Source organism: Colius striatus, chromosome 2, assembly GCF_028858725.1.
Source record: "Colius striatus isolate bColStr4 chromosome 2, bColStr4.1.hap1, whole genome shotgun sequence".
Taxonomy (NCBI): domain Eukaryota; kingdom Metazoa; phylum Chordata; class Aves; order Coliiformes; family Coliidae; genus Colius; species Colius striatus.
Window position 1 is genome coordinate 83,841,242 of NC_084760.1, and position 22,410 is coordinate 83,863,651.

General features: G+C 43.2%; 1 protein-coding gene across 2 annotated transcripts; it reads right to left on the reverse strand.

Annotated features, from left to right (window-relative positions):
• Positions 1-166: 166 nt before the first annotated feature.
• Positions 167-17,279, reverse strand: SLC3A1 (solute carrier family 3 member 1). Of its 2 annotated transcripts, none has more exons than XM_061990011.1 (10): positions 17,213-17,279; positions 13,798-13,977; positions 12,788-12,942; positions 11,650-11,775; positions 8,665-8,784; positions 7,535-7,659; positions 6,049-6,241; positions 5,067-5,213; positions 2,353-2,469; positions 167-1,203 (listed from the first exon to the last, which is right to left on the reverse strand). In XM_061990011.1, the coding sequence occupies exons 1-10, from the start codon at positions 17,250-17,252 to the stop codon at positions 766-768; spliced, it is 1,641 nt and encodes a 546-aa protein (XP_061845995.1). In that variant the 5' UTR covers positions 17,253-17,279; the 3' UTR covers positions 167-765. The 2 variants fall into 2 exon arrangements, with proteins under 2 accessions (XP_061845995.1, XP_061845994.1); XM_061990010.1 differs by lacking the exon at positions 17,213-17,279 and adding an exon at positions 15,173-15,653.
• Between the last annotated feature and the right edge of the window lie 5,131 nt (positions 17,280-22,410).

Sequence of the window (22,410 nt, forward strand, 5' to 3'; positions counted from 1 at the left end):
CAACTCAAATGCTTATCCCTCCTTTGTGACACATGACCCACTGTAGTTGCACCAAACACAAATGAAGGCATGTGAACGAGCATGACATTCAGTAGTTGTTTCAGTCACTTTCTCTGAACTAATGCACTTCACCCTAACCTTAGGGTAAAAAAATGAGAGAAGCAGCTTATTCTAACACAGCAGGGAAGAAGGGACAATCAATTGGAAATGCAGTCCTGAGTGTAGAATTGGACACACGAGCTGTACTTTGTTGTTGTTAAGGATAATCCGAGCTGTTACAGAGTTGAAAGAACAGGTAAACCTCACAACTTGATATTTTAGTCTTGCTTGCTTTTACCTATTTGAACAAATACAGGGCAGTCCCTTTAAAAAGTTTTATAAATTCAAAGACATAAAAAAAGTTACTGTGAGCTGCCACAGGATTTAGATTCCACAGGACCTTGTAATGACCAGCAACTGTAAGGGGCAGCACCTAGAATGCAACTCTTCTCTTTCCTCACAAAAAAAAACCCCACACACTTGAACAGGACAGTTTTTTAGGACAGGTTTACTTCTCTTCTCCGCAGACCCCTAAGGGGGTGTTTGTACCATACGTTTTCACTTTCATCACCAGTACAGATGCAAGACAATTAAATATCATATTTTTCAGGGTGTTGATTTTGTACACAAAGTTTTATAAGCCAAAGAAAACTAAGAATTTTAGCATTTCCCCAAAACCAGCATATTCAAAATCAACGTGAAAGCTTGGGTATTCCACTCCTGCACTTAACAATTCGCATAGAGTAAGTTGAAGGCACTGGAATAACATGCTTTTTCTGCCACAAAACAATTTCCTTGAAAAGATTCCATAGTATGAACAGGCTTTGCTGTTTTATATTCGAGGACCAGGCCTTCTCCCATTTCAGTTTTAACTAGCTGGGTATTGACAGCTTTACCAGTATTGCTAAAATTAGTGCTTAGTCTTATAACAGCTTCAGATGGAAGGTTAGGAACTATAGCTTTCAGGTCTATTGTTGATTCCTCCCCAAAGTTGAGAACCATCATAAAGACTCTGTCTAACCCATCCAGTTCCCTCACGTACACAAACACGTTACTGTCATTCCAGATGTGGCACATCCAGCCCCGGTGAATGGGGAGCTCGTTGCGAAGTGAAGTCAGCTCTCTGTACAAATTCAGGGTTGAGTTGGACCAGGTCATCTGGATCTGCAACAGTCAGCAGGAGCAGGGTCATTTCTTTGCGCTGAACACATGCTTACCCACACACTCTGCTGAGCAAACGGAGATTACAAATCCATTTTGACAACTGTCTTTCTTCAAATTTGACTGCAAATTCCACTGAAAAACTGCTTTTCCTCATGGACTTCCTTGGCATTTATGGAGTGACAGAGGCTGAGGTTATGAGGCATAGCTGAACTTCCCAGCACTAACACTATTTCTTCCTCCCACTGTGTCCTTGCAGCTCTTAAGAGTTGATTCAGGACAGAGCCACAGCCATTCAAAGCTCGATACTGCAGTTTTTCCATCGACTGTAACCTACTGAAGTCACAGAGCTTGTTTTGTGCTTTATATTTTTCCTATATTAATTTGTTTCTGTCTTGAACTGTGGTCAGCACTGTAGATCAGCAAGACCGGTTTGGTTCACTGCTCTACTTCTGTTAAGAGATGGTCTGCGTTAATATCTCGTTACAAGACCAGTGCTTTCCACAGTAACAGAAACGAAAAAAAGGACCAGATTGCATTGTAATCTTAAAAGGATGTTAAAGATGTTGCCACATCTACATCACAGTGGCAGTTGCTCTGCAAAAATGAACACAGATGAAGTAGGCTCTTTGCTGATACAAGGATTTCCTTTTCTAATAAAAGTTGTGAGGATTCAAAGAATCACAGAATGGTTGGGGTTGGAAAGGACCCCCAGAGTTCATCCAGTCCACTTCCCTGCCAAAGGAGGTTCACCTACATCAGGTCACACAGGAACACGTCCAGGTGGGTTTTGAAAGCCTCCAGAGAAGGAGACTCCACACCCTCCCTGGGCAGCCTGTGCCAGGGCTCCCTCACCTGAACAGGAAAGATGTTTTTCCTTATGTTTAATTGGAACTTTCTGTGCTCCAGCTTGTACCTGTGGTACCCCTCCTTGTCCTGTCACTGGGCACTGCAGAAAAAAGACTCACCCCATCCCCTCAATACCTGCCCTTCAGGTATTTATAATTCAGTGCTTTATCTTCCTTTTGAGTTTGTTCTTATTGACAATTTCCAGTAAATTTTACTGACAATTCTCAGTAAAAGAAGTCAGAGCCAAACAGATACATCAAAATATTTTTAGAGCATTAGTTTGTCACACATACAGATACTTACTTCAACATTTATATTTTGGTAGTCAGAGTTCACAGGTAACCAGCTAGTGTTGCCTTCTGTGAAGCCAGCGTTGATGTTGCTATCCCACTGCATAGGGGATTTCTCTGGAAAGGTCACCTAGAAAAGCAAGCAGTGATTAGTATTCCAAAAAGTTGTAATCCCTTGAAGTGTCTCTTCTTGCATCTTCCAAATGATCACCATTTCAGTATTGCTTTTCTGTTCTAAGTTCCAATTTAATAAGGATAATGTAGTCCTGCTGCATGTCTGAAAATAAGAAATCAAGACCATTCTTGAACTAGAGGAGAACGGTCGGTCTCATGGCTACAGCATTGCTGGGTACCAGGTGGAATTCCCAAATGACTCTGCTAGATTTGTCTCCTCTTGCAACAGATGGGTGGATAAAAGTCTGGTGATGAGAGCTGGGATATTCTGATACACATCTAGATATGCAGTGAGTGAGTATATGAGGCAGAGTCCTAAGAAGAAATGCGGTTGAAGTCACAGTAAACAACTAGTAAATGCTGTTGAGGGTCTGTTCATTTCACACTTTTCTCCTTCCAACCCATCAAGCTCACATGTGCAAGGGGTACAATTTGGACAGGATTGTTTGTGTTAAAAAGATAAAATTACTTCTAAGTGTGAAAACCAGCTTGCTTCTATTAAGAACCAGCTTTTAGCAGATTAAAAAGTCTCGATGTAAAGAGTCTGGAGAATTCAGAAGTCATCTGAAAAGCTTCCTTGTCGTTATTAAAGAGCTGCCAAAAGATCTGACACTTAAATTTAATGACATAAGAGGGCATAAAATATTTTGCACGTACTTTGAGTGTTTGTTTTCCATGAAAACTGTTTTTCATATAAAGGGCACTTTTCAATACAATCTCTCAGAACAACAGCTCGACAAAAGAAGTTGTCACTTTGCTTTGTGACATTATAAATAATGGGTTTCTCCTTTTGGCATGTTCTGAAAAGCAGGGGAGGGGGGAAAAGAAAATCCTAAGTTTTCAACACTGCTTACACTCCCTTTCATCTATACCTCTTTCAAGCTTCTCTTAAAAAGTCTCAAATGCTAGGGCTAAAAACTACATCCTGAGCAAATACTCTCTAAGACACCCATTCATCGGGGATCTTCCTCTCCAGATGGAGTGAAGTGGTTCTGCATTGTTGCAAAGCTGTGAATCACAGGGTAGCCACTAAAAGAGGGTAAACCCTGAGGAGCTGAGGGCAAAGCCACTCTTCTGAAGGGTATCATCTGTTAGCAGTAATCAGCAGCTGCAAGAAAATGCAGGAGATATTTTGACCTTGGTGTTTCTCAGAGGAAATGGTTCTCTGATTCAAAAGGAATTCTCATGTCCTCACATCTGAATCTGGCAAACCTGGCGATGATCCTGTGCTTCTTCAAGTACCTCTTTCACTCTGACACAAAGGTAGCCAACATCAGAGGCCGTCTCATTCCCTAAAATAGAGGCTTTCCACAGCCAAACCGGCACCTGCTGTATGACTGTGTACTCAACAGTGCTCAAATGTGGTTATGAGAGGCAGAGCTAAAGTGTTCCCTTCTGGCTATGACCTTTTCCAGTCATGCCTATACATCTTGGACAGTGAGACACAGCAGAAGTCAGGTATTCTCATTAGAAGAGACAGGAAATTGCAGGGGCTGAACATGAAAGGTTCCAAGTTGTGGGTCAGCACAGTGTGGAGGGCACAGACACTTTGTTTTCATCTCTTGATGTTTGATTAACTTACTTCTGAAAATTTCTGTAATGCAACAAACACCCTGAGGTGTGTTACTTGTAGCTACAATCAGAATTACAGAACAGGAGGGGTTGGAAGGGACCTCTAAACATCATCTAGTCCAACCTCCCCAATCAAGTTGAGCTCAGCAGCTGCTTCCCAGGCTCAGGCACCTAAATCCTTTCTAGAAAGGGACCTAAGAGACAAATGAAAAACTCCTGTGTGACAAGCAAAAGCCATTTCTGCTTGCCACGAGGCAATGCTAAGCAGGGGCTGGTCTGCATACCCACCCCTTCCTGGAGACACTCTTCTGAGCTTGGGCACTTGGCCGAGGGCTGTGGTTTATACAGGCGCCTTCGCACAATCAGCAAAGCAGGAGTTGGTGACTGTGGCTACAACCTCTCACAAACTCTGATTGCCTTTAAATGGCAGCCAGAAAAGAATGGACTTTGATGCCCAGGCCTGGTGCTGACACTTCATAGGATCATAGAATGGTAGGGACCTTTAGAAATCATCTAGCCCAACCCTCCTGCAGAAGCAGGTTCACCTAGATCAGGTCACATGGGAACATGTCCAGGTGGGTCTTAAAGACCTCCAAGGAAGAAGACTCCACACCACCCCTGGGCAGCCAGTGGCTGGGCTCCGTCATCCTCACAGTGAAAGCACTTGCTGCCCTTTCTGCTGAATCCAAGCGAAGCGACAGCACTGCAAACAATGCAAGATGGATCTGGCAGAGAACAGAAATCAGGGGCCATAATTGCAGCCTGGCAGTTCAGACACACATCAAGGCCTTGGTTTTGGTCTCTGGCTGGGCCATTTCCACATACTTTCCAATGGTTTTGCCATGGGCAACAACACAGAAAAACACGTGAACAATGAGCAAGGCTGGGTTTGGGTGACAAAAGAAAAGTTACTGTATTTTCAAAAGTTGTGTTGCTCGGAACTAAAACAACAGAATCAGAGTTCACAGACTCTTCACTTACATTTTCTGATGCAATGTCCTTCATGCCTATTTCTTCGCCATAGTAAGTGACAGGAGTACCAGGGAGAGTTAAAAGCAGCATGTTCATAACACTGACATAATCCTTCCCAACCCGAGATGAAATCCGAGCAGCGTTAGGGCTTCCAACCTGAAGAAAAGATCATTCTGTTCAATCAACATTAAGTTCCATGCCTATGTGAAATTGGTTAACCAATTTAACAAGTTACTAGAGAGTTTTTTCTTTTTTCCTCCTTCTCCTTCCCCTCCAGGCCTGTGAGGGGCAATTATCTTTTGATCTGGGTGCCAGGACAAACACCTACCCCAAATAATGCAGCACCCAGAACCCCTGCTAGTAGTAGCACATGACGCAGAAACGAGTAGCCATGACAAACAACTCTCCACAACTACAGTTTCCTCAGATTTCTGCCATTTTCTCTGCTATGTGAAGGAGCTACTTGTTTTGAAAAGATCTCTTGCACATCCCAAACCTGCTTCCTAGCAGAGACCAGCAAGGTTTTAAGTTAGCTGCCCTTGGCTCCCCCTGCTCCGTTCTTCTCTGGCCCTGGGAGGTTTCCAGAATCCATTGCACTAGGTCAGTTCATGGCCAAAGATAATTGTACCAAACCCATCCTCACTGGTGGTTTAAGCCCATGACCCTTAAAATACAGGGGTCACTGAGTGAGAAGCATGATCATAAATTCCCTTCTGTCACCTTTGCACAGGGAGTGTTAACTGAAGAGCAGGACAGGCAGGCAGCTGGCCAACGCCTGCCACTACAGCAGCTGAGAGCTCCACCAGAGACTCTACACTCAATAAACATAGCTCAGATACGGGCTCAGGCTGCTGCTGACTGCAGCGAAATCAGTGTGGGTGGGGGCATGGTGGTGAGACATTTCTCTCATCATAAGAGGAACTACCACCTATAGGTTTCTGTCACCTATAGGAACAAGCCCTTCCTGTGACAGTTGGTCTATGACTCTTACCGCCCAGTTTGGCCACTTTCCTTCAGGCATGTTTTTCATCCACAAGTTGACAGCTTCGAAAACACTGTTGCCTGATAGACTAGTAATGTCAATTAGGTTCAAATTGAAAGGAAAATCTGCTTCTTGGACAAAAGATGTTCCATAATACATCATTGTTGCTTCAATGTTTTCATCACCATCAGAACCCAGAAATCTATAAAGAAGTACAGAAATACCATTTGTTTGTTCATTCTTGGTTTGCACGGAGTGGAAGGAAGCCAGGAATAGTGTTGGACATACATATAAGATAACACAGCATGAAGAACTACATTTACTTCCCTCCTCCCCTAGAAAAGAGGAATATAAAGAAACATCATTTTGTAAAACAGACAAGGAGAAATATTTCTTGGAAATTTCTAGATGAAAAGCCTACAAGAATCAACACAAGGCTATTAAGTATCTGACTGAAATACTCCCCTTCTGAATCCACGTCCATATACTCCATATTCCAGCAATTTCCATCCCTTCCTTTACAGAAAATGATCTGGGGGTGACCTAAGTTGAACATGAGCCAGAGATGTGCCCTTGCAGCAAGGGTGGCTCCTGGGATCCTGGGTTGCATTAGGAAGTGTGTTGCCAGTTGGTCGAGGGAGGTGATCCTCCCCTTCGGGCTCAGCACTGGTGAGGCCTTGCCTGCAGCATGGTGTCCAGGTTTGGGCTCCCCAGTACAAAAGAGACATGGACACACTGGAGAGTCCAGCAAAGAGACAACAAGACCTTTAAGAGACTGGGGCATCTCTTCTATGAAGAAAGGCTGAGAGAGGTGGGACTTCAGCCTGGAGAAGAAAAGGCTCAGAGGCATCTCAATGCACGTAAATATCTGAAAGGAGGGTACAACAATGACAGTCAGCCTCTCCTCAGTGGTGCCCTGTGATGAGACCAGAAGCCACGGGCACAAACTGAAATGCAGGAGGATCCCTCTGAACATCAGGAAACTTTTATTCTAAGAGAGCAACCAAGTCCTGGCAAAGCTTTTGAACATCTCTGAGAAGGGAGACTCCACAATCAGCTGCCTGGAAAAATTATTCCTGGGCAACTGGCTCCAGGTGGCTCTGATGAGCAGTGGGGTTGGACCAGATGACCTCCAGAGGTCCCTTCCAAACTCAGCCTTTCTGTGATTTGAACTATCTCTGACTACGTGTCTGACAAGTACTGCACTACTTGTACTATACAATAAATCAGCCACAAGGCCAATGTATGTCTGTGACCCAAGTGGTCACCCATTCTGCTTTTGTACAGCCCACAGATACAGCAGAGCTAACAGCACCAATCCTTTTCTGTTCCCTCACACCCCGGGGACAAGATTGTACAGCCAATACGTCACTATTTGCATTTGAGGAAGAAAACTTGTTATGCCAGATTATGTTATGAAAAAAAATGTTTTATTGCTAGCAAGGTGACAGGTTAGGAGAGAAAAAAATCCCTTGCTGTAATAATGATGACCCACCTGTATCGGCCAGGTTCACTGCTGAACTGATCCATGGTCTGACGGAAGCTACGGATGATGTCATGCATTCCAACCTGTGTGGTTGTGTAGTCATGGTAGAGCTGGGAATAGGCTGTGATGCTCGCCTTAAAGAACAACACGGTATTTCCCATTAGCTCACCAATATTTTGGGTTTCAGAACTCTCCAATTTTTTTCCCCATCCTTTCCTGAGACAATGCACCAGTCCAGATAAATTGTAACTGAACTAACTGAGTTTAGCATAGCAACAACTAACAGCACAGAGCTGAACTACACTTGGGGGAATTCTCAAGATACGATACCACAGGGATGAGTATTTCAGATCTCATCCTTCAAAAGAGTCCACTTGAAGCATTAACCAACCAAGCCTATTTCAGCAGTGAACACACACACTAGGTTGGAAAGATGGACAATATTGTTGTGGTAACTTACAAAGACAATGGTTCATGTGGAGATGACTTGTTTTAGGTCATCCCCAACTCCCCAGGGGAACAGTGTCTTAGTGCTGGCACTATATGGGAACATCACGACCTCAGTAAAAGCATAAACAACAGGGTGCATGCTTCACAAGATGTCTGGCCACCTCTCACTACGACATACTGACAACACAAGGGGGTTTGTTTATTTTACTCTGATTCCTACTAGCAACAGAGAACAAAATAGATGCTAGTGACTGCTATGGAATCCCAAGCAGGCAAGAGCTCTGAGATCATCTCCTGTAGCTGTCTCTACAAAGACAACCAATCAACTATTGAAGTCACAAGACTGATATTTTAGAACGGAAATTGGAAAACAAATTAAAAAGACAATTCAAAGCAACAGCATCAGAATATACAGAGCATATAGGAACAATTCGCCTCCCACCTCCAGCACTCCTGCTTGCAGGTATCTCACTGACCTACACCCTCAGCCCAGAGGCTTCTTCCTTGTACATGTTCCTTCTGCAGAACACCAGGGAGCCACCTGCCTTCCAAGGGACATGGCTGACCCAGTCTTCCTGAAGTCTCAATTGAGACTCCAAAGAAGAGTAACAATGCACACTCTCTTGTCCCAGTAGGAAGTATAGGGGCTGGGGGGGAAGAAAGACAAAAAGACAGAAGGAATACGCTACAGGATCCTGGGTCTTGTTCACTTGAGGTTCATCTCGGAGATGTGTTGCTTCTAAAAGAAATTTCACAGCGCTGAAACTAAATCCATCGATTCCTTTGTCAAGCCAAAATTTGATGATATCCTAAGCACAAAGGTAAAAATTGAGAAGTCCAAATGAGCACACCCCATTCAAAGCAGGACAAGAAAACTAAACCTGTTAGGAGGTATTAACATGTAACAATTTAATTTTTAACTTCTATTAAAATTTCAAGTACAAATTAAAGTGAGTCATGTTGATCTAAGGTCAAACTAAGATCCACATAAAGCACGTCTTCTTATTTCACCCACTGTAAGAAAGAAAAAGACCGGTCTGCAACCAGTAATCCAGAATATCAAAGCCAGAGCATGCCTCACTGAAAGCCACTTCTAATCTCATCCATCAAAACAATTGGGCTCATGCTAAGTGCTGTTGTTGGTGAACATCCGTCACTGCTGCACACAATTAGGACACAGCGATTAAAATATGCAAGAATATGTTGTTCGGCACAGACCTCGTGCCACCAATTTTCTTCTCATACAATAGAGCTCTTAAAACATTTGTTCTCTCTTATTTGACTGATGTACAGTTTTTTATTTTATTTTCCGGCTTAGTTGGTTGATTTGCAGGAACATGAAAGATTATGATCTGAGTTAACTGCTAGTGATTTGTAATTTCACTATCAAATTCAGAGCTTAGTCATTCTCAGGAAAATTATATCCTACTTCAGAAGCTCTTACTACAGTTTGAACAAAGAACTCTTCAAGTTCAGTTCTCATTCAAGCTTTACAGATTTTTGTTTGGCAAATAAAGGCTCTGTCTTACTGAGCTTTGCTTTTCTGTAGAGTCATTCTGAAAGCAGCAGCCCTCAATATGGTGCCTGCCCAATACTGAATCCACCAAAAACTGATGGCAACACCGGGTATCAGCAGTGCAAACGTGACGTAGTACTCACTGAGACTGATCCGCTTTTATTTATGCAAGAAATCTACAACGTGCTGGCTGCTACATTTCTTGCACACCCTGTGGCTGAACCAAAGATGAGCTCCTGTGGAGGAGTGGGTTTGCTTCCTGCTCAGTCCTCCTAACCTTCTGAAACAGGATTTTGAATTAAAATACTAGACATTCATTTGCTGCTACTACTACTGGTTAGCCAGAACCATTGAAAAGTACCTGAAAAGGTATGAAAAAAGGTGGGAAGTATCAAGACACAGAGAGGTTACCAGTGGAGTTCTTCAAGGACTGGTCTCAAGAGCAGCCTCATCTCCCACTTCAGTTAACAGATAAGATGAAAAGGGGTTTATTTCTTCACACACATGCAGTTCCCTGCACTGAGGGGAGAGGCCCAACAGTGACAAGGAGACAGCCACAGTAGAACTGGGCAGCTGCTAAGTGTACCACCAAAAAAAGGCATCCAGAAACTGGCAAATGCTTAAGATAGCTGTAGTACCTGATGAGGTACAACAACTTTAAGAGAAAAAAAGCAATTGTCAGGTTCCCCATGTTCAGGCCCAGTTCCCTGTAATTTAATGAGTTCTACATTGTCTCCTGGGAGGTAGGATGCAGACAGGCACAATGTTTTGTCAGAGCACCACCACCTTGCCTTGGTAAAGCACTCTTGCATTGATGGTAGTCTCTCCCCTCTGTAAAGTCATCAGAGATGCAGACAGATCGAAACTCACTGTCTCCCTTCTTGGCAACAAGCCCAGGCATTCCTTGTAATTTAAATCAGCATCGCCTCCTTTCTTGAGAACGCAAACAACTCTTTGCTACAAGAAGGTGCCATTCCCACATTGGCCAGGCTAATTAACAGCTCCTTGTATCAACAATGATAAAAATTCTCTCCATTTGAGTGATTCCATTCAGTTTCAGCACAGGCTTCAGTGCAAGAGTCACTTTACCTTCCAAGTCAGCCCTTCCATTAACTGTTGTCCTTGATACAACATGCAAATGCGCTAAGTGCCTGGCTCTTGATGAAGACTAGAGCTGAATGCAGTTAACTGCTTCCAGATTGCAGTCATGTTGGATTATTTGAGCACTAGCACCAACTTCAAAGCAAGTAACTGTAACCTCAGGAAACGGAGGCAGAAGTAGGAGTGGCACTGTGCATGGGCCTGCCCGGGTAACTCTCTGTTCAACTCATTTAATTCCAGACATTCACATTTGAGAAGAACATCGGGCTGGAAGCGCTGCCAGCAATAAGGCGGCTTAACAAAGGGATAGAGAGTCTCTCGCTTCAGGAAAGACTGGAAAAGCCCAGCCCAGTTAATTTATCTTAACAAAAGCCGAAGGGGGGTGTTGTCAGAACTGAAAAACAAATAAGGATAAACAAGGATGGGACAAGCTATTTCAGCCGAAAGACAGTTTGATTCACAGTGACCCAAGTACAAACACTCTGCGAATAAGGTTAGGCTGAGGTACAGCGCTCATAAGCATTAAACCAACTTTTAGATCAGCTTTGGCAGGAAAAGAAAGGGAAAAGGAGCTCATTTTGAAATACAACAGCTTGTTAACAAAAAAAAACCCCAAATAACAAAAACAAAACCAACAACAAAAATCCACTGATATCACCAGGCACTTGTGAGAGCAGGGGAGTTAAGCCCGCAAAAAAAGCAAGTCTTAAAACCCAGAGAACTGCACCACCACCTGCTGCCAGTCCTTCCACTCAGGGACAATTTTATTTGGATTTTTTTTTTTATTGGTTGCTTGTTTGCTTTTAAATTAAAAGAAAATTAAATTGAAGCAAATTAGCTCCAATACTGGAAGCATTACAGCTTAAAGCTTGAATTTTGCCTATAAACTTAATGTTTGCCTAGAGACCTTTTTGTTTCAATTGCTTACATCCACTGCAATCCTTGAATTGGTTCCAACTAGAATGTAACTTGTGTAGCACAAATAATCAGAGAAACTGAGTGTAGAAAAAGCTCCTTTGCTGTTGGTGCAGCAGCAGTGGGTTGGTTACATACTTACATGGATTTCTTGTTGGACATCGAGGCTGCGAAAATTCAAGTCTGGCTGTTCTTTCCCAAACTGGTGAAAATAGCATTGCTGTCTCACATCATCAAACTGCCAGCTGGAATTCCCAAAGACACTCACCTACTCATATAAGAGAGAGGGATGGATAATCAGAACCCTTAATTTAACAAGCATTTATTCCTGAGCATACTTTAAGATGTGGTGCATTACAAACATATAGTAAACCACAAAATGCCTATTCAATAGACTAAATTTTGAGTAATTTTAGTAGTGATGTTTCACATTTCCTTCTCCTGCTAGTTGCTCTCCCTTTAGTTGTGCTTTACCACATGACATGTCTTGTTCAATGTTCTGTTTCATTCTTTAAGTAGACTTTCATGAAGAATTATGAGAATGGAGGGGAAAATATGAGGGAACATTTCTTTAGGAGCTGCTTTTCCTAAAACTTACTAAAAATTGCTTTAGTTAACTTAGAGCTTTCTGCAATCTGGTACTATCCCTTGGTTAAAATGCCAGCTTTATTGTTATCTCTGTAATAAGAAACTCTAAAAGCTAAGACAGCTAAGGCAGAGTTTAAAGAGTAGTTATGCTAGCTGGTACAAAATGTACACTCTAAAAAAATCAAGGGGGAATTATGAAGTTTCTAATCCTGCACCCATCAGTTCAAATCTCAACTAAATATATTTGAAATAGGCAAGGGCAAGTTTCTGGCATGATCACCTTCCAGAAAAAGGAAAAAATTCAAGAACACACTGTTTTGCTTCCCTCCCCACCAACTATTTGTTTCAGAGGAGCTGAGACGAAGTTTTTAGGGCACCCAGGCACAGAAGGGGGCACATGTGAACGACTTGTACACAACTATCGTTTTTGTTTCACTTTCTTTAAGGAGTGAAAATTTAACTCTGAAGTAAAGAAACAAAAGTAATTTTTACACTCTGTTCGAAGTAGGAACTCCTCAGCCTGAGCTGGTTTCAATCTTACTCAGCATTACCTCATTTAGTAACATCAGCTTGTAGCTCTCAGCACTCCTCTATAACCCAGTGTACATTTGGACAACCACATTACAGCTGCTTTTGTGAGGTGGCAGCTTGCACCCCGCTCGGGGTTTTCCTGTGTCCCTTCCCATGTTTACCCAGTTGTTTGGAGGAGTGATGGAGCCAGCAGCCTGCATGCAGTCCTGCCAGATGTAGTAATCCGTGTACTTCCCAGTCCGATTGCGACTCAGCTGAAACCATTGGTGTTTATCGCTCGTATGGTTTGGTATTAAATCCATTATCACCTTCAGCCCTTAAAAATCAAACCAATTAAAAAAACCCTATTAAATTTAGCCTTTTAAGACAAAGTTCACAGCTTTTCTGCAGTATCTGAAGTGTTTGGGATTCTTCCTTCCCAGATGTCTGACAAAAGAGAGGGGCAAATAAGCCCCAAACCATGAAAAGCCTCAGACTACCAACAGAGACTAACTAGAATCTGCAAGTAGCTGCAACAGATCGTGCTGGTATTGTTTCCCTCGGCTCATTGCTGTGGAGGGAAAGAAGAGGAGAGAAAAAAAACCCATCCTACTTCTGCTGTTTTGAGCCACTTCCACTAACTCTGACTTCAACATCTGCTTCTCACCTCCCAAATGGAAAAGGCACTTCAACTTCCCCAGTCCAGCACCAGTGAACACGTATTCTTCCTCACTCTTCTTAAAGGATACTCATTTTTTTTAAATCCCAAATGTTATTGGGACTGGCAAACTATTTTCTGTTCAGCTCAGCAACTGTAAGGGGAAACGCTTGAGCAAATATTTGGTCTAAGGCACAAACGCACCAACCAAGGATGCAATGGCAGGAAAGAAGCACATGTTCCCTCTCAGCCCTGAAGGGTTTTTTTCCTGCTTTTCTTCAGAAAGCAGCCATCAGTCATAAAATTCAGTTTGAAACAACTGCATCCCAGCCTTGATCTCCCATACTATCCATGTCTGTACCATATACACAAGAGAGTATATACTGTAGGTCAAGCCCATTACCTACCCACTGCCTACTACAAAAAAGGCACAGATTGAAATCTCAGATCATAACCTAGTGCTACAAGGTACACCTCTAAAATATAAGCAAGCTACTTCTCTATAGAGCCATTTTGATTGGATTTGCAGCTCACCTCTGTCATGTATGGCTGCAAGTAGATTCTCAAAATCACTCATTGATCCAAACATGGGATCAACGTCATAGAAGTCTTCAGCTCCATATCCAAGGTCTTTTAAGGGAGATTTATAGAAAGAGGTGATCCAGATGGTTTTTATATTCAAATAGGTAATATGGTCCAGTTTTTCTTGGATACCTATTTAAGAGAAAAAGGCATTATCTCTTTAGAAAAGACAAAATGTTTTTGTTGAAATAAGTTTGCCATGGGCTCTCAGGTACAGGGGTCTCTGATACCTGGTAACTCTGACACTCTGATAACCATTCCATTTCCACTGATCTCAAGTAGCAGGGCAATCTTGACATTTAAGGGACAGCATGAAATCACAGAACATAAACTGTTCAAAGCCACTTTCACAAGGAAGGTAATTCAGGAATGAAAAAACCAAAACAGATCAAACCAAATTTCTACTTGACTAGAAAACATTAATAATTTCATTTAGTACATTTAACACTCACATCCAAAACCCAGCTCCTCTATCTTGTTAAAAGGCAGCAACAGCATTGCTTTCCCATTTCAAGGAACATCAATGAATCCTCAGACAACCCAAAGGGAAGACAAATTTTAATGCAAAGATCCCAGGTTTTCCTTGCCTTAGGAAAAGTCTCTCCTGGGGTTTTTCTGTTCCTTTCTGTAAGGACACTTCACTCTAGTTTCCCCTAGTGTTTTTAAACCCCAATCCTTGCTGTCTTTCTGACATTGGCATTACAGAATTAATTACAGAAACAGCTTCTTCTCTTCACTTGCCAGCAGAATACATTAAATTTCCCAACAAGAGGTGCTAGCTCTATTGTCCATTAAGGTGTTGAGCTTTCCCATTCTGAAAACTAGTCTCTGCCAAGCTACTGCCAAGTATATCAGGCCCCCTTCTCAGGGCAGTCATAAGAAATCAACAACACTCAGACCAGGAACAAAACAACAAGTAACAAATCTTTCTCTCCTCTTTGTCAGCTTTATTTTTCTTTTCTTTTGTTTATGGAAAGGCAATTAACCTAAGGACTAAATGCTCCACAACAGCCATCCTCCTGATTGACCTCAGATTTGTGGAGAGATGTTAACTGTGATGTCAGCAGTGCTCACTCTCAGCCCCACCTCTTAAACATCTGTGCTAGTGCCAGGCTTAGACTTAGCAACTTGAAAAAGCAGTTCCTAGATTTATTCATGAAATATGAGCCGCCACTAATGATCAGTCAGACAACATTTGTTTCCCTTCTCCATCGGGATGGCTTTCTCTTTCAGACTGTATGGTGACTTATTTTTGTAATATATCTATATATACACACAGATAACTGCTACACAGGTTTGCACACAGCAAGAATGCAAATTCACCCACCTTTCAGATCCCCGTTCCCATCCATGTTGCTGTCCCTGAAGGAACGAGGATAAATCTGATAAACAGGACTAGCCTGCCACCAGTCAAGGCACTTTGGAGAAAGGGCAATAATTGCAATCGTAGCACACACAAGCATGACGGCAGCGGCAATTATGAGCCAGAAGAGAATCTCCCTGGTGACCCTGTACCGTGCCTGGCTGGAGAACTTGAGCAAGACTTCCTTCGGCATCCCTGCATAAGGTTTCAACACCGGCTCCTCCATTGCCACCGGCTCCACATCAACAACAGACGTTTTTGGCATTTCTCCTCGGCTACCGGTATCGGCCTCCGTGTCAAAAGCCTCATTTTGAACAAATCCGTTGTTCTCCACACCTCCCTTCTCGCTCAGCTCCATAGGCAAGCTCTTAGCTTCCTCCTCAACCATTTCACTTTGTGAGTCTTGTCCTGCAGACTCCAGCCACAGCAAGGAAATTTTGCCAACACACCTTTGTTCAGTGGAACAAGAAGCAGTGTAATTAGCACCTGGGTTGATAATCAATCTTGACCAACTGGTCAAAGTTCACAAAGAGACAAGAAGGGCAAAGTGCTCCTATTCCTTGCACATATTAGGCATCCTTAGCAAGATAACAAGAAAGCAGGTGGGCCTGTTCCTTGATACCAGCTGAGCAGAGTTAGGATTATTCTTGCTCCCTCTAGTACACAAAACTTCCCTTCCTTTTGACAGCAGGGGAAACTCTGAGGGTCTTTTATCAGGGAAAGACTTAGTCAATGTGCAGCTTTCCAAGTTGGTCTCTAGTCTCAAGCAGTCTGAGAATTAATGAGTAATCTAAAATACAAGACAGCAAGGGAATGAGGTGTTGACAACTTCTGGCTCAGTAACAACAATACAAACTAACTCAGAAGAGAAGATACAAAGGCAGGTCACACTTCGTTTCTCACAGCTTAGAAAAACAAAGTCCTCCAAACTAACTCAACCCAGCCCACCCACAATCCTTAAGCAGCACCAAGATAAGGCACATACCAATCCTGCAATTCAGTGCAGGGACAGGTTGCTACACCTCAAGCTATCCTCAGGTCAGGACAAAGTAGTTCTGCAGAGGCACAAGCAAGACTCAAGAAGGAAAAAACTGTTAATATTAAAAAAAACAAAACAAAACCACAGACGTTTGTTTAAAGGAAAGTGATCTGTCCATTCTTTGTCTTCCTCCCCTTTCTATTACTCTGGCCAGCAAAAACCACCGTCCAAAGTCTGCACAAGCAGGCAGAGATTTACACATCTGAGTGCCTTAAGCCTCAGCAGCCCTGAAGCCACCTAGCCCACATCTGCCAAGACATCCCCACCAGCCAGTGCCCTCTCCCCAGGCATAACAAAGGAAACAAAAATACATTTGCCAAGGAGATCCTTTATCTTACACAAGAGCAAACAACTGCCTATGACCACAAGGTCAGGGGCCCATAGAAACTCCCACGGGCAATTGCAGTGGAGAAAAGGTTGGGTTCCGCCTCAAAAAAGTATTTATGTTGTTTAGCTCAAACCACAAAAGAAGTTTATAAACCAATGACTGGAAAAATCCAGCATGCAATATGAAAATGGTTTAAAAATGTACTATTTCTTGAGTAGCTGAGCTAAGAAGAGGTCTTTCTCTGACAGATTTCATCCTTTTCTTCCACTTTGTCACACAACTGCCTGGCAGCAACTTCAGCCCATACGGGGTCAAGTAGTTGCCTGTAATTCAGTATTGCCAGGAAATTCAGAGGTGAGAAATTTTTTGAATCAGCTTCCTGTCCGATGACTCTACGGTCTTAATATCATCATTGTATCAGTAAACTGCAAAAGTTTCCAGGCAGGCACAGTACATTCAGGGCATAAGCTTATATTTTAGGTACAATGCCAACTGTGCTCTCCTCATCCCCCCCATATTTAAATTGTTTTGTTTCCATGATTTCATCTCCAATTAAAATAGGAAATGCGAAATCACAGCTATTTTTTTTCTTTTCAAGATTGCATCATGAACATCTTGAGATCATAGAAGTCCTCACCTGGCTTTTTCCCCAAACTCAGAGGTTTAAATGTGCCCATGGTTTCCTGCGCTTCCCAAAAGCTCCTTCAAGCACCCAAACACAGCAGAAAATGAGTCAGAAGCAAGAGAAAACCTTGACCAAAAGGCAGCCGCCTACCAGGGATATGTGGGCCAGCCAAACCAATGGGACTGGGGACAGCTGGGCTCACAGAGAGGGCTTAGTCAGTTGTGGCTTGTTGGGTTTTGTTTGTCTAGTTGTTTAGCCTGGGTTTTTTTCCCGAGATCATAAGCACGTTTCTAAGTCACGAGGCTGCCAGAATGAGAGTTCAGAATACAGATCTGTGTGTGTATATATATATATATATACACACACACACACAATAGCCATTCTGTGGAACTGTGTTTATATTTATACAGGATCCCTCCTACACCGATGAGACTGGCCCTGCAAAAATCTCATCACTCAACACAAGAACAAAGCCAAGTCTCTGAGATCATCAGACAGTACAAAACCAGTGCCTATGAGGTACAGCTTGTCTTCTGGTGCAATATTTAGAAGTATTGTGCAAAAAACCAAAAAGTGAAGGTTATCCAAGTAGCCACATCATCTGCTTATTTGCTTTTTGTTTATTTTTAAAATGCATTCCCAGTCATTGCTTCACGTTGGACAAGACCAGCCCCCACTCTGCTCACTCCCAAGTTTTTGCTACCAAGCTAACGGGATGTGGGAACAACCTCCCTACATTTGTGGAATACCAAGGATATAACTCATGCTAGAAGATAACTGCATGACAAAGAGCAGTATTAATAGTGACTGACATCTTAATCAGATTTTAGTGCTGCTTTTGCTTTTTTCTGTTTCTCTCTGTCATGCCTGACATGAGCCTGCACAGTCAAGACCAGCAGTGTTGTCAGTTTGCTTGATACCATATAATGACTGCATCATGCAGAACTTGATGCAAGACACAGTCAGTATCTCTTTTTAGGGATGTTGGCCAAGTTCAATGATCTTCACATTTACCATTTTTAGCATGGGGTATACAACGAGAGGAAGTGGGTTATTAGAGGCATCTGGAAGATCTCAGGTTGTAACGGGAGAGGTGGAGGGTACAGAAGAGGTGGACACGGGGTGGAGTGAAAGGAGGTGCTTGTGTTAGCAGATAAAAGCACGTGGTATAAATAATTAGTTGGAATAAAACATCATCCATACTGAGCACACAGTGATCTTGTCCCCTCAGCGGGGGTGGGCTGAGTGACTTGTGCGGGTGGCTTGGTGATGTTGCCGGTAGCAGAGCTTTTACATACTTGAGACACAGATCAGCACTCCTGAAAGTCCCAGAAAGCACACTTGACATATTACTGGGACACAAACATGTAATTCATCATTACAAATAGCTGCTCAATAGGCAATGCTATGTCACCATGAGGGAAGTTGCAGTTTTGTATCTCCATTGTAACTCACCAGCATTTAGTGCTAATTTCATAGACTCATAGAATTGTTTTGGTTGGAAAAGACTTTTAAAATCATTGAGTCCAACCACTAACCTCACACTGCCAAGCCCACCAACAAACCTAGCATGTGTTTTTAACATGCCCCCCCGGGCAGCCTGTTCCATTGTCTATCAACTCTCAGTGGAAAAGCTCTTATTAATATTCAATCTAAACCTCCCCTGGGCAATTTGAAACCGTTTCCTCTCATCCTATCCTTGTTATTTAGAAAAAGAGACCCATTCCCACCTCACTACAATCTCCTTTTTAGACAGTTGTGGAGAATGACCATGTCTCTCCTCAGCCTCCTCTTCTCCAGGATAAACATCCCGAGATCCCTCATCTGACTGCTCCCCATCAGACTTGTTCTCCAGACTCTTCACCACCTTCATTGCCCATCTCTGGACACACTCCAGCAACTCAGCGTTCTTTGTGTAGTGAGTGGCCCAGAACTGGACACAGTATTTGAGGTGTGGCCTTACCAACGCCAAGTACAGGGGTACAATCTCTTTCCTGGTGCTCTGGCCACACCATTTCTGATACAGGCTAGGACGTCCTTGGCCTTCTTGGCTGCCTGGGCACACTGCAGGCTCATGTTCAGCCAGATGCTGATCAACATTCCCAGCTCCTTTTCCACAAGACAGCTTTCCAGCCACTCTGGCCCAAGCCTGCGGTGTTGCATGGGGTTGTTGTGGCCCAAGTGCAGGACCCAGCACTTGGTCTTGTTGAACCTCATGTGATTGGCCTCAGCCTATCTATACGGCCTGTCCAGGTCCCTCTGAAGAGCCTTCCTGCCCTCAAGCAGGTCCATGCACCCACCCAGCTTGGTGTTATCTGCAAACTTAACCAGGGTGCTCTCAATCCCCTCATCCAGATCACTGATAAATATGTTAAACAAAACAGGTCCCAACACTGAGCCCTGGGGAACACCACTGGTGACTGATCACCAATTGGATTTATCTCCACTCACTGGCCATCCAGTCAGTTTTCCACCCATCTCAGAATAGGTCCATCCAAGCCATGGGCAGCCACTCTCTCCAGGAGGATGCTGTGGGAGATTGCACCAAAGACCATACTAAAGTCCAGGCAGACCACATCCACAGCCTTTCCCTCACCCACTAGACACGTCATCTTGTTGTAGAAAATCAGGTCAGTCAAACAGGATCTGCCCTTGATAAAGCCACATTGGCTGAGCCTGAACCCTTGGTTGCCCTGTACATGCCTCATGATGGCACTGAGGATTTGTTCTGTAAACTTCCCCAGCACTGAGGTCAGGCTGACAGGCCTGTAGTTCCCAGGATCCTCCTTCTGGCCCTTCTTGTAGATGGGGGTCACATTTGCCATCCTCCAGTCCAGTGAGACCTCCCCAGTGAGCCAAGGACTGCTGGTGATGGAGATGGAGAGTGGCTTGGTGAGCACCTCTGCCAGCTCCCTCAGCACCCTCAGGTGGATCCCATCCAACCCCATGGACTTATGTGCATCAGGATGGAGCATCAGGTCATACACCATTTCCCCTTGGACTAAGGGGGCTGCATTCTGTCTCCTGTCCCTGCCTTCTGGCTCAGGGGGTCAAGCCTTTTCCTCATCATTGTTCACCAAGCTTCCCCCTCTGTATATTAAAAGATGAAGACTTTCCTGCTTTTCCTGCCTTATGTTGCCTCCTCCCCCACCTCCATCCCCTCCCCCCACCCCCCTCCTGCCACGTGAGTATTTAGGGAGCTGTACAGTAAACCAGATTGGGAAACTGATTTGGCTGGAAGAAAAAAAAAGGTAGTAATTTGATTCTTTAGACAGTTTTATTGCTCATCTGCCTGGTCTCCACGAAACCACACTAGCCAGCCATGCACAGAAAGGTGAAGGAAGGCAAGTTTGGAGAGAGTCCAGGTCACAACCACTCAAATGAGAGACTCTTCAGTCAAATCATAGCCTTTGTGTCTCACATTCTTTAAGGTGTAGAGAGGATTTTTGGTTTAGTACATTCCTATCATTTCGGCTCTGGGAGTAGAAAGCAGTTAAGTCTCACACCCACAACGACCACAGTAACCCCTCTCAGAGGAGAAAGGATTTAAATTCTGTTAATAGCTTACCTGAAGTCACACATGAAGCCTGCAGAGGGTCAGGGACCTAACTCCACTTCTCATAAGTACTACATCACTACCATCCAAAAACTTGTTGAAACTCTCATTCCAAGTGAGTATTTTCAGCCCTCATCTTTTATTTAAGCCAGTAAACTTAATGGTGATAATTGCCTGCATGGACATACATGCTTGATCTAAGGATACAGGGAGCACATCCTTTGTATGTGTATTTCTTACAACTGATAAAGGCCAATTTAGTATCTCAATAGTCTGAAGCTGCCAGTGCTCTCTGTACACTGGTTTGGAAATCATTAATTCCCCTTATTCAAATACTTTACAGGAGCACAACACCGATGCCTGCTCTCTGAGTCCTGCTGTGTGTGAACCCTGTCTTCAAAACAGTCCCTCTTGTCCTAATGTAATCCCCAAGTAACATTAAAGGCTTATTTATACTTTAAGTAGGACAGATCGTGTCTTAATTGCCAAGCTGGCTGGAAAGAGGATTATGCTGCTGTGGTAGATAAAGGCAGAATGAAGGAGCTGGAGGCCACATATCAATGAATCTGTGTGCACTACCTCAACCTTCCTCCAGTTGCTACAGGGCATGCAAAGATACAGGGACACACTCAATTATTTTAAGGTTAAAACAGAGCATAAACCATTCTGAAAGCTACCGAGTAGCTGTCTTGGCGAATGGAGGGTTTTTAGAGCCAGACTGACCGTGCTTAGAGTCAGACTTCAATCTTATTTCAGATCAACTTCACATTGCTCCTTAAGAAGAGCTGAAGCACAAGCAGCAGATGTGGAACACAGGTACACTTAAGGCTGGACATCTGGACCCTGAATACTAAAAATTCTTCCAGATAACATGGAAAAAAAATACAGCCAAAGAACTTACAATGGGTCTGGACAGTCAACCATCACTGATTCCGGAGAAGAGGCCCAAGAATGTGCTATCTCCTCCAGGATGTTCTTCCTCATAGACTAAAAATAAAGCTACGCAGGTATCTTGGGTTTATTAGACCTATTTCATTTCCACTCTTCACCTTGATGAGTCACTTGCCTTAAATTTATTTGATAAAGGAAAACCATAAAGTTCATCTTAAAAGCAGCTGATCACCAACAATTCCCACTGAGCTTTTACTTTTTCCTTTTAAAACACACTTTATGTATGCAGGCATTATGCTTCTGGCTTGCTCTCAAGCTATTCTGAAACTGTTCCCTCCTGAGCAATTTTATAGTTTATCAGGAGGAACTAACCAATGCAACTGCGTTACCAGAATCCACTGAAAAGCATTCAGTACTAAAGAAAACACTTCATATTCTCTGCCAGTTACTCTGTTTACCTCAGGGTTAGATAGGGAAACAAAACCAATCGGTATGTGGGCAGTAATAGCTGCTATCTCCACACAGATTGCCATGGTTATTTCTGTAAGATAGAGGGATTAATTTCCAAAAGTATTTCTTATATATAATTACTTTGATGCACTAGTGAAGTAGTCTGCTCTTTGATGCTATACAAATGCCAAGCAGCTTTCCAGTTACTCGATACCACACATGGTACACCAAAAACCATACAGAGGGGTGATTAAGCACCCTAGAGTGCTAATTGTAGGAAGAGGTTTACTGTTAAAAAAATCTCCTAATGCTT